Source organism: Elephas maximus, chromosome 17 (genome assembly GCF_024166365.1).
Source record: "Elephas maximus indicus isolate mEleMax1 chromosome 17, mEleMax1 primary haplotype, whole genome shotgun sequence".
In the NCBI taxonomy this organism is placed as follows: Eukaryota; Metazoa; Chordata; class Mammalia; order Proboscidea; family Elephantidae; genus Elephas; species Elephas maximus.
The window spans coordinates 42075471-42088072 of NC_064835.1; the positions used below are offsets into that span (position 1 = coordinate 42075471).

Below are 12602 nucleotides of genomic sequence, written 5' to 3' on the forward strand. Positions count from 1 at the left end.
GCAAACCAAATGAAAATGCCTTAAACCACAATGAGGTTTCTTGTTTTCTTAAAAAGTCAGAGGTAGTTTCTGTAGTGCAACAATGTCATTAGGGCTGCTAGTTCTTTTTCTCTTTCCACTCTGCCTTCCTCAGTGTGTGGTTCTATCTTCCTAAGGCTTGCAAGCTGGTTACTACAGCTCCAAGGTTCACATCCTTACAGAACATGTCTCATGCAGGAAGGAAGGAGGAAAGAGGACATTTTTTACTCACATGGCTTTGTCTCTTGTCCAGGTAGAAAAAATTTCCACAGAATTCACCCCTAGCGGTTGACATCTCATTAGACGGGACTAAGTCAGCATGACTTGTTCATATGAGAAATAGAATGGCCACAATTGGTTTAGACCAATCAGATTCATTCCTTGGGGCATCTGAACGAGATTAAAATTCTGATAGCGAGGAAGAAGGGGGAGACAGTGACTGTGTGAACAACCAACAGTGGTAGTCATATGCTTCTTTTGTCTTCTCTTTCTGATGTCTCATTTAGGATTTTACCTACTACATACCTGCTGATGTCTTTGAGATCTATATCTAGTTCTAACTTCTCCTGATTTCCAGACACATGATCATCAGCCTACCACACACCTGCACTTGGGTTTTTCCCAGTAGCTCAAATTACATGTCTAAAATGATACTTACCATGCTTCATCCTAGAACTGAGAACTCCACATTTCCACTGAAAATACTAAGGATGCCACTGCCCACCCAGTCTTCAATCTCAGGAAACTGAGGGTCACCTTGGACTGCTCTTTCCTCATTATCCCCCACATTTAATTCCAAGTGCCCTTGATTTTAACTATTTACAACTCAACCTGTCTTGTATCCATGCTTTCTTCTCTTTTCCATGTAAATTGCCTTAATTCAGGTCCTTAGTATCTCTTGCCTAAAACTTTTGTAACTGTCTCCTAACTGGATTCCCTGCCACAGTCATCCCTCATGCTAATTTGTTCTCCATATAACCTGTCCTCCATTGTGATGTGTCTAAACATGAATGTAATAATTTCATTTCCTGACTTTTAACTCCTCCCCAGTTGACTTAAGGGCAGTCTCTTTAGAATAGAGGATCAGCTTTCCCAGGGCTGACCCTGCTTCTTTGTCCAGTCTTTTCTAGACCCATGCATGCTGCTTGCTCTCATGCTGTACTGAGCTACTTGCAGTTTTGGAATGCATCATGGAGTCCTAGCAGGAGGGAGAGAGGAAGATAATCATTAAAGGGGCATCACAGATCTGAAGGAGCTCTAGTTAGTGGGGAGAGTTGCAGGAGAAACACTATTTTTGCACAGGAAACCTTATTTTTCTTCTCTCAGATCCAGTTTCTTCAGGAAAAGTACCTTATGAAATCTGTTAGAGTGTAGAGTGCTGTGCTTTCTGAGTACTTCCAGTCCTACAGAATTCCTGTAGAGTGGCTTCACCAGTAGTAGGAGGCTCTTCCAGCTAGCTTTTGCCTTAGGAAAAGCAGGTCTTTAGAGAATCATAGCTGGAGGAGCTGGGTGCTTGACAAGGCCTATGAGAGACTCCTGGGTAGATTTCTGGAACCTGCAGGCTGCTACATCTGAGCACAGCTCTCCCAAGGGCCTCTTATATGGTCCTGGTTTTGCTTACTGGGCTGGCCAGCCATACCTCATGTCAAGAGTTTCTGGTACCTTGAGTTTTTGGATTCCTAGGTGGTGCAGTGGCTAAGTGCTCAGCTGCTAACTGAAAGGTTGGTGGTTTGAACCGACCCAGTGGCTCTGTGGGTAAAAGACCTGGTGATCTGCTTATGTAAAGATTTGAGCCTAGAAAACCCCATGGGGCAGTTCTATTCTGTCCCATGGGGTCACTATGAGTTGAAAATTGACTCAACAGCACATCAACAACAACAGGAAACCCAGAGCTAGTCCTTTTTTTTTTTTTTTTTTGTGACTCGATACAAATTTTTTTTTATTGTGCTTTAGTTGAAAGTTCACAGAACTCAGCCGAGTTCTTGATGGGTGCATGGAGTTCAATCAGACATGAGAGATGGTAGGTTGTTGCAGCCCAGGGCTAGGGGATACAGAGACCCTTATCCATTTGGAAGTTGGATCCAGTAACTGTAGGCTTTTAATGTAGCTCTGTGTATGCGCATTTGTATGGCTATATCAACGCATGTATTGTACACGTGTAACATGAACTTTAAATGAATCCAGGAATATTGTCACTCTTAATGTCTTTTATGCAAAGAAAAGAGAAAAGCCATAAAATCTTGATTTGGCTTTGCAAAAGTAACAGTAATTGTAGTTATTTATGTGACCTTTTTGATCACTTGTCCCTAACTACCACATAATAAAATAATGCAACACAATGAATAACTGTGTCAGATTTGTTGTACATTTTATTCAATTATGATTGATAATTGTGAATTAATTATTATTGCTGCTGATGATGTATCACTATGGGCTGATCACAATTTTTAGAACCTAGAAGGAACATTGATTACATCCCAGAAAAGAAAGTCTAGAAAACTATGATCCCCTTGTTGCCAAAGTTAAGTTCAACCCATTTTAAATAGTAGGACTTGATTACAGTTCTAATTGAATGAACCAAGAATGCCAAAGCATGGTTAAGGGCAGCAGAATGAACAGATTGGTTCAATTATCAGCTCAAACAAAAGTTATTAGTTTTAATGTATTATCCTAATTAAAGAGCTTCCAGGTACTAGAATGCAGAGCTTTTTCAGCTATGAAAAAGTACAACTTGGACCAAAATGCCCTGATGTAACTAAACCACACACTCACTCAGTTATGGGCCTGGAAAACAGTCAGCTGTTGAGGCTGTCTGGTCACACTCAGACAAGGAACTGCCATAAATATAACAATATGTTATAATAATCTTAAAATATATTTATAAATACATATATATGTGAGTATATATAGATAAATAATAATTTAAAATAACATTTCATACTTTGCCTTCTTCCTGAGGCTTAGCTTCAAAAAGTGTTTTATCAAAATGACCCCACCAATTGGCATAAAAAACTGTTGAGGCAGAAAGAATACATGTATTCCCTTCATTTTGAAGATGAAAAAACACAGGTCCCAGAAACTTGTGCTATTTGAGTAAGGGCCTGCCAGCAACTTAAAAGCAGAAGACAAACAGTTGGAATGAAATCTTGGGTCTGTAGGTTTTCATTCCAACTGCATCTGTTTGTATTTTATAGTTTTCTTATGCCTTAGTTAACCCATCTGTAATATGGGTAGAGTCTTTTTGGTAGCCATGGTCAGTAGCCCTGGTCCTCCCATTATGAAGAATAATAATTAAAATGATTAGTACTCTGCAAAGTACAGGGTGTTCTTTAAATAACAAACAACATTGTAGTACGTTAGTGTTGGTTCCACTAGACCTTGCTGCTTCTCTTACAAAGAGGGTAAACATTCATTTAGAATTGCAAAGGCTCAGCCATGCTCCACAAATGGTAAGAGTAAAGGACGTATGTACATGGTACACACAGGCTGTCACCATTTCATGGTATGCAGACTGCAGAGTCTAGTTATCCCATATCTTGAAGTCAATGGTAGAGGGTTGCCCTCTTGCCAGGTGTACACGTTCTTCATTCTTTGTGGCAATAAACAACTCTGGATGGGCCATTGATCTGAAGTAGTGCATAATACCATGGTTTTCCCACAGGAAGAGGAGGTTGGTCTCATCTGTGATGACTTTGGGTGTCTCAGGCATCTCCTGTGATAAGGAGAACAGAGCTCTGTTAGAAAATAAGAAGATGCTAGAAAAAGAACTGAAGCTCCATCCCTTGGCATTTGGTCTTCATGAAAAACACAGTACTCCAGGACTATGACTTTGTAATATGATGATATAGGCCCTTCATTCATTTGTTCATTCAACAAGCATTAATTACACACCTTTTAGATATGTGGCCAGTCTATTAATAATAGTTGACGTTCTTAGTTAACTGAAAAGAAATCCAAATTAGTCTTTGGATTGCTAACAACACTTATGTCTCACTGTATCCTGACAGGTAGTGGGGGAACAATTTTCTCATCCTGCCTTCAACATAGGCATAAGGCAAATCAGAGCAATGGTGAAAGACTTCTAAACATGTTGGCCTCTAAGCATACAAATCTCACTTTTGGCAAACAATTTTGATGACATTTACCTTGGCATATAAGTCAACAACTGAAGGTTTAAAGAAAAAACACAAAAAACTTCCCAGATATATCAATAACTGCATGCTTTGAATGTAAGTTCTAGGCAATTGTGATCTTTTTAGATGGTACTGTTCTTGTCAGTATGAATAGAGTCTAACAATACATGTATGGAAAAATTTCAAATTCCAACTTGAGATGCTTCTTCCTTAATCTTTTTAATCTACAGCATGTAAATATCCTTTTAAGGTTTTCTTAGAGTTTTCAGTGACAACGAAGATTTTATATCCCAAAGCTATTCCTCCCCTAGTTTTTCCCATCTCAGTAAATGGACTTTCCCTCTTTCTCCTGTTGGTTCTATCTCCAAAATATAACCCAGTTCTGTCTACTTTTCCTCCCCTTTCTTTCTCTCCCCACCCCCATGACTGCTGTTAGAACCTCCTAATTGGGCTTTCTGCTTTCCCGGTTGCCCTTGTTCTGATTGCTTCTCCGTTTTAGACAATATAGAAAGGTCATGACATGATTTTGTTTGAAAGGTTTTAATGTCTTTTCATTGCACCTCAAACGAAATCCAAATGAGAGGCCCTGCAAACACTAACCAAACCAAAAACCCATTGCTGTTGAGTCAATTTTGACTCATAGCAACCCTACAGGGTCAGAGTAGAACTGCTCTTCTTTCTCCTCACAATGTCCAGATCTAAGAGTCTTCCTTCTCCTCTTTGAAGCTGGCCTTTAAGCTCTAGGACCTGTTGGGTGCAGATCGATTTGTGCTCCCTTGCCTGGTGTGCTCCCTCCCTTCAGCAGCTCTCATCTCCGAGGGAGCTCTGCTCTTGCCATTCTACCTAAACGGCGCTCTTCCATTTTCCTCTATCTCAGCACCCTGTTCATTTTCTTTACAGCACTCTGCACTTTTTGTTGGTTTTCTACTGTCTGTGTCCCCCCAGAAGACTAAGTTCTATAAGGCTAGGGACTTTGGCTTGCAATTGTCTACATAGCCATTAGTGCTATGTCTGAAAAGTAGAAGACTCTCAATAAATAACGTTTGTTGAATGAATTCATGAATGACGCTACTACCCTACTCTGTAGATATTACTTCCGCACTTGATCCAGGTAGAGAAACAAATACACCCATATAGATCTTAATTAGCTAAGGTGACACTTAGATGGAGAAAACACCTAAGGCAATAGTAGGCTTGTGTGTGTCTATGTTTGAAGAGGAAAGAGACTGTGGCAGTGGAAATGCGGCTAGGATGAGGGATAGTGCTGGTAATAATAAAGAAGGAGGGGAACTGGAGTCAGAAGGCCAGAGTGTTCGTTCCTAACTTTTTGCCGTGCAACAACTGGCAGGTGATTTATCCTCTGGGATCTCATTTGGCTTTCTTGGAGGCAGGCCTCTTGTCCTCAATGCCTTGTACCATGTATGTTAGATAGTAGGCATTGGTAAACATTGATTGAATAAATGGATGCCCAGGGATGGAAGGTGAATAGGATCAGGTAGGGAAAGGAAAAAGGAGGAAGAAGGTGATTGATCTCTTATTGACTCTTGCCGCCTCCATTTTACTTTCTCATAGATCCTGCCTCGGATTGCCTCTGGGGATAGGTGAGCAGTAGGGTGCAGGGGTGGCAGGTGAGGATTGTGAAAGAGAGGAAAGAGGACAGTGCCATCCTGCTAGGGTTGTCTGCCTACTGGCAGTGGCATTGCTAGGGTTGGGGTCACCCAGTGTGGTAACTCATGGTGTCACCCCCCCACCACCATGGACTTCCTCCTGTACCAGACCATACAGAATCCTTAGTAGTGTTTTTGTACTAATGTTACTGGTAAATCATATTTCCAGTACATCACTCCTTCTTTTCCTTTAATGAAATAGAAACTTCATCCTCAAAAAAGTTATTGATATAGGTTCGCAAATACTAATTACCACAATATTGTAGCTAAAACACCAGAAAATTTGACAAAAGCAGCGACTATAAAAACACCAGCAACAATGAAAACAACAGCGTGTGCTTTTAGCACGTGCAGATGAAACCACTTGATCTGAAGTATCATTGTCATTGGGTAATAATGACAGCTCTGACCGGAGAGCATTAGAAGGTTCAAAAAGTAAATTAGTATTGAGCTTTAACCTTGTAGTTGTATTGATGCATGTAAGCTGGGCTTGCAAAAAATGTTTTTGTGGTTTAACTACAGGGATATTTTTATAGACAGTCTTTTTGGTGTCACCCCTCTGACAGTGTCACCAGGTGCAGTCTGCACTCCCTGCACCCCTCTAGTGACCCCAACGCCCACTGGGATCATTTACAAATGTATGCAATGTAAATAAGGGTAAGTTTGAAGCAGAGGACAACTGACCTTCAGCAACAGCGGTTCACCTTCGTCTTGGGCACTCACAAATAGTCGAGTTTTTGAGATTCTTAGAGTCACGGGAATGTTAAAACCATCTGCTGGTTTATAAGCACCTATGTCAAATTTCACTGGCAGAGAGAAGAGCCAAAAATAAAGTAAATCTATTGCATTTGCATAAAATGAAATGTTTATGTAGATACCGTGTGTCAGTGGTTAGGTCCCCAACTTTGGGGTAAGTTCCTCGAGGTCATTTTAGAAATTTTATGCATTTTTATGCACTCAGAATTTTCTATGTTGAACGAATTCTTGCAGGATGAATAAGAATTTCTTCAATGTCTTCGAACTGTTTAGGTAGGATAAGACCCTGCAATTTAGGTCATGAGTTCAAAATGACCTAAAATGCAGAGGTTTAGGGAGGCTGAGACACTCAGATGTTACTAGTAATACTGAAAAAGTAGTTCAGTTTTCCCTAAAGAACATTGTTTAATAAGAACTATAAAATTATTTATGTCTGTGGACCCAGGAATTCCACTTTGGCATATGCTCCAAAAAAAAAATACACTCAAAAGGGGAAAAAATACAAAGATAATTGCAGCAGAGCTACTTAGACCAAACCCAAGGGACCAGCATGGTGACTTGATGGAATACTGTAGTGTCATTAAAAATGATAAGTACGTATACTACGTCAAAATGTGGGAATCTGGTGTGAAATGATACGAAGTAGGAAAATAGAACACAAAGTAATCTGTAATGTCATAGAATAAAAAGAATATTAGCTATAGTGTGTCCAATCAAAAAGAGCTCTGCTTGTTTATTGCACAGTTGCCTCTTTGGGTCTGTGAAAATAATTTATATACTAATGACATGTCCTGAAGCTAAAATATATCCACCGTGGTAAATGGATCTGTATGACAAAAATTTCTACATACCCCATCTCAGCCTTCAGACCATATTTGCAGCTAATTGCTGGTGTTGCCTTACAATTATGTAACCAAAGATAAAAATGATTTTTCTAATTTAGTGCTATTTGTAAGTTTGACCAGCAGAATTTCCATTGAGGAATGATTACTCCTTGTTGGTCTCTGGGTAAATCTGAGTAAGTCTTGTAATATTTCTGAGACTCAGGTTCTTCATCTTTAAAATCAGAGAGATTCAAATGAGATAGTGTATCAGCAAGCTTTGTATTCCACTAAGTGCTCTCAGAGACAGGCAACACCTCATGTGGAGTTTCCAGATTTTGCTAAAACTCCTGTCCCTGCCTGGGAGTTTTACCAGGGGTTATGGGTTTCATCAGATTCTAGAATTAAACAAAGCCAGGAATCTAGAGAGGTTTATTCTTTGAGAGTAGAAATCTGAAAGAAGTAAAGAAATAAGAGGCAGGGGAACAACAGAGCTGGCCATTTACCTGCATTGTCCAGGTTATTTAAAGCAGCAGCCTTGAGGTATGGACCTGTTGGGTCTCGAATTAAACTTTGAGCAAGGATGTCGTTCAGGATGCACTGGCTTTTGATGGTCTTTGTAAAGCCGTATTTCACTTTGTTCTGGAAGGTGGAAAATGCTGATTTGCTCTCGATGATTTCTAAAACCATTACCACAAGCTCAGATTAATGTCTAGGTGCAAACATAGATGATGTATATACCCTCATGTAATTGCAGAAAGTAGCTGGGGGAGGGATATTAGGAATATTCCCGTCCAGGTGGGAAACTGTTAGAGAAGTGAAACTACCCAGGCAGCAGTAGAAGTGGTTTTTAAGCTTTGATTCCTCAGGCAATCATCTCCCCCTCGCCCCCATCCCCCCCCAAAATTATTTGTGAAACTTCCTTATTTTTGCTTGTTGGGAGGTTTCTAAGTAACCGGGAAGACTAGAAGTATTCCGCATCTATATTTTCAAATGAATGTACTCAGAAAAAAAAGAAAAGAATTGATTAAGAATTGTATATGCCATTGAGGGTGCAGGTCTAAATGTCTATTACTTTTCTAGAAAGTGGTATGTATCAATAGCTTCACAAATCCTCAGAGCTCTGAGTAATTCCGCTTCTGGGAATCTCTTCTTAGGAAACAAATGCTGATGGAAATGAAGGTTTGTTGATACAAATGTTCATTGCCACGTCACTTACACTGCTGAAAAATTGGCACTCCAAAATGTCCTTGACACGTTGCTACGTGAAAAGGGCCAGATATAAAATTGTATATAGTGTGATCCTAATAACAAACACGTTTGTTTATGTATGTGTATGTGTATAGAAAATACTTTAAGGAAGTATACCATAGTGTTGGCAGTGGTAAACTCTTGAGTGGTAGTATGAGTGATTTTGATTTTTTTAAAAAAATATTTTCTTGCATTTTTCAACTTCCTAGGTGTACATGCATTTTTGTTTAGATGTTATCTTAAAAACAGGAATAATGGGTTTATGTTACATGTGGAGGCTTGTACAGTAAAGGCATGAGAGAAAAATCATTTTTTTTTTTTTAAGTCAGGTAGAACTGAATTTGATTTGGAACTCTCCCACTTACAGGCTGCATGTCTTTGGGCAGGTCACTTATCTCGCCGAGCTTACTTTTCTCACATGTCAAATGAGAATGTAGGGTTATTGTGAGGTTTATATATAATTCAGGCATTAATAAATTAATGTAGTATTGGTGGTATTAATAGAAGTATTAACTGTAGTAGTAGTAATAACAACAAAGGAATAATTGCGATAATAATAGCTGACATTTTTTGGGTGCTTACCAGGAAAACCTGTTGGCACAGTGGTTAAGAACTATGGCTGCTAACTAAAAGGTCGGCAGTTCAAATCCACCAGGTGCTCCTTGGAAACCCTATGGGGCAGTTCTACTCTGTCCTATAGAGTTGCTATGAGTTGGAATCGACTCAGTGGCAATGGGTTTGGTTTGGTTTTTTTGGGTACTATGCACCAGGCATTATTCTAGTCCAGGAGTTGGGGGGTGTTCACTCATTTAATCTTCATGATAATACAGTGAGGTAAAAACTCTGATTATCTCCATTTTACAGTAGAGAAAGGTTTAATAACTTGGCCACGGGAGCATAACTAGTGAATGGAGGAACATATCTTGTAAGTGGTCACCCACTAACAGTATATAGTTACTTTTCCCCCTGAAAGGCTAAAAGTCACACGAGCTTTATAATACGATCAGTAAATGAGCCTGTGGGCAAGTATTCTACACTCAGGTCACTGCTGCTGTCTCTGCTTTAGAGAAGGAGAAAAATTAATTTTCCTTCCTTATGTTACTGGACTAAGGTCTGGTTGCCCTTCTGCTACTCTAAGTTTTATTTCCCTTAATACTCTATTGTCCCTATTTATTTAAAAATGGACATGATTGGCTTGACCTCTTACCTTCTTCTGGATCATTGGCAATGGCCTCCAGGTCTTCATCAGTGATGGGCTGATTTAAACTTAGTCGTCTCTTCTTCAGAATCTTCCCTGTGGCTGACACCACTGCCACACTCTCCTTGAAGGCAGGTTTGGCTATCTTAGAGGTTTCAGAGGTACTCAGTGACATAAATTTATCCATGCAGACCTCCTGAAGTGGGCCATAGTTTGCATCATAGAAGGATTTCTGTAAAGAAGAAAATGGATACTGAGAGGCTGCCATGGCTGTGGAATGAATGACACACTTTTCAGTAGGAATCTTGTCCAACTGACTTAGTGAGAAGGGTCTCCATTTTGGTCTTGGGTAACCTATGTTTCATCAGTCTTCTCCTGCTCCTTCCCTCCCTCCTACCTTCCTCGCTTTTCTCTTTCTTCCTCCCTTCCCTCCTTGCTTCCCTCCCTTTCTTTCTTCTAGGATGTCCCTAAAAGGATGTGATCTCTTGGGCGAGACTTTGTCATCCATGTGCAAGGACTCACAACTGAGATATTGTAATAAAATAGGTTAACAAGCGATCTTCGTGAGTGGTAGTCTTCAAATTGGTTCCTGCTCAGGAGGTTATGGTAATCTCTGCTTGACCTCTGCTTTAGAAATGTTCCTCTGAGAACAGCTTTGGCAGTCGGTACCAGAAATACACACGGCAGAACTTATCCCACCTACTTGTGGACTCCAGGTGAGTGGCTGCAGATTTCTCACTTTCAATTGGTCTGCTTCTTCTACTTCATGGGCTATTATGTTTGGAGGGCTCTACCTAACCTCACTTTAGGAGACAGACACCTAGTGAAGTGACCTGAAGGGGCTGCTTCAGGATGGCATAACTGATGTTCTGATGAAGCCTGACCCAGGAGGCTGTGGTCCTTGTGGCTTCAGGAAAGTTCTGCTCTGTTCTGGGCAAGGTGGTGAGCATGAGGAATGCCATTAACTGTTAGTTTAGAGAGGCAGCTGGTCTCACTTGTAATGAAGAAATGCAAGTTTCTGGACCTTTAGTGGATGTAAAACAAAAGTATCGACGGCCCAAGTCATTATTCTCTCCTGGTGAGAAACTACTGTATAAAAATACCAGTGCCCTAGGAGTTGCAATCATTTGCTTACCTGAATCAGAGAGAGGGTGTCATTGTTGGAACTGTATTCTTCATTTTCACTGTCAAAACAAGATGATGAGAATGTAATTCTGTTTATTTCCCTACGGTCACTGGGCAACTTATTTTAATGACCACATTAGCTTTGGGTAACACACACACTTGGACATTACTGTCATCTTTGAAAATTAAAGGACTTCTAGACACACACATACATACAGTAATTCATTCCGTACTAATTTGCAGTTAGGAATAATCAGGACAGGGCTTGGACTTTACCTGTGCTTCATCTATAAAAACTGGGTTTGGCTAACAAATTAAAGAGTTTTTATTGAACGTCAGGAAAAAATGTTAAGTTCCTCAAGAGAAAAGAAAAACTTTTGAAACATCTCCATTTTTTTAAACCAAATGTTTAATCATATGTTGCACATTGTTTTCCTGGGTTCTACAAAGTAGATTTAATAATTTATATTTGGCAAAATATTCAGGTAGCATTTTGATAGGCTAGTTTGTATTAGTGTATGTTATAGGTAGTGAGAATGCCATAAGTGTTTAAAATGTTCTGTAATTTCAATTTTTTATTTCTTTATCTTTCTCCTATGTCTGAATGAAGTTTGAGTGTGTGTGTGCATTCACAAGCTCGAATTGCTGTGTAGCCAACTCCTGATCCTGATTGGGATAAGAAGTTTGCATGAGAATGGCTTCTTTCTCATCCATGAAAACCCATTACTGTATCAGGGCATTGAGCTCAATTGGGGCTGTGCTTAAGTAGATGTTGAAATTCGTGTAGAACTCGGTAGACTTCAAAAATCATTTTTCTAAAATGACTGTCTCCCTGTCAGTGCAATCTCAGTTTAACACGCTGGATGCTTGATTTCCCTGAGTCTTCAGCTGAACTTGCACAGAATTCAGAAGTAGTGTTCTCCACACTCTCTGCTGATCTGACCCCATGTTGGTCACCGTAACTCCTAGCGGGATTCTAATGAGACTTGATCCCTTTGTTAAATCACAAGAGATAGAATCTATTTCTTACCTGTAACAGTCCTTCAGGTCTTCAAACAGGTCAGGAACTTTGGCCATCTTGATTTTCTGCAACAGAGAACACTGGCTGTCGGCTCAGCCAACCTTTGAATCAGATGGAGCCAACTCCACTCTATGTTTCTTGGGAGACTTGACTGAATTGACTTAGCCCACACTCAGCATTTCCCCTATTCTTCTTGTTCACTCTCTCGCTCTGTTTTTATTTATACCTACCTCCTTCACTGGACTGTAGCCTTTTTAGAATCTGTTTTATTTATCTTGGTATCCCTTACATGCCCAGCCCAATGCACTGCACATAGCAGGCATCGAGGGAACTAAAAGTCACCAGAATGAGATATTTATCTTACACAGATGTAAGAGAAAGACAGGTGGAAATTTCCAGCTCTTTTCCTGATAATTTTTGGTAGAGAAATTTCCTTCAGAGGGAAGGCTCAGATGTGCCCACCAACGCCCTCATAAGAAGCCAATTCCTCTGTCCTTGGGGTTCCCCAGCAGAATGAGAGATTTTCTGAGATCTGACTGTGATTCTCGCTCACATCCCAAACCAGGGAGGGACAAGAAAGGAAGAGAGAGGTTATTGCTTCATAGAAGGCAG

General features: G+C 40.1%; 1 protein-coding gene across 1 annotated transcript; it reads right to left on the reverse strand.

Annotated features, from left to right (window-relative positions):
- Window positions 1-3538: 3538 nt before the first annotated feature.
- On the reverse strand, window positions 3539-12046 carry IL1A (interleukin 1 alpha). Its single transcript, XM_049857659.1, has 6 exons — window positions 12000-12046; window positions 10980-11028; window positions 9854-10076; window positions 7902-8075; window positions 6503-6624; window positions 3539-3730 (listed from the first exon to the last, which is right to left on the reverse strand). The coding sequence occupies exons 1-6, from the start codon at window positions 12044-12046 to the stop codon at window positions 3539-3541; spliced, it is 807 nt and encodes a 268-aa protein (XP_049713616.1).
- Between the last annotated feature and the right edge of the window lie 556 nt (window positions 12047-12602).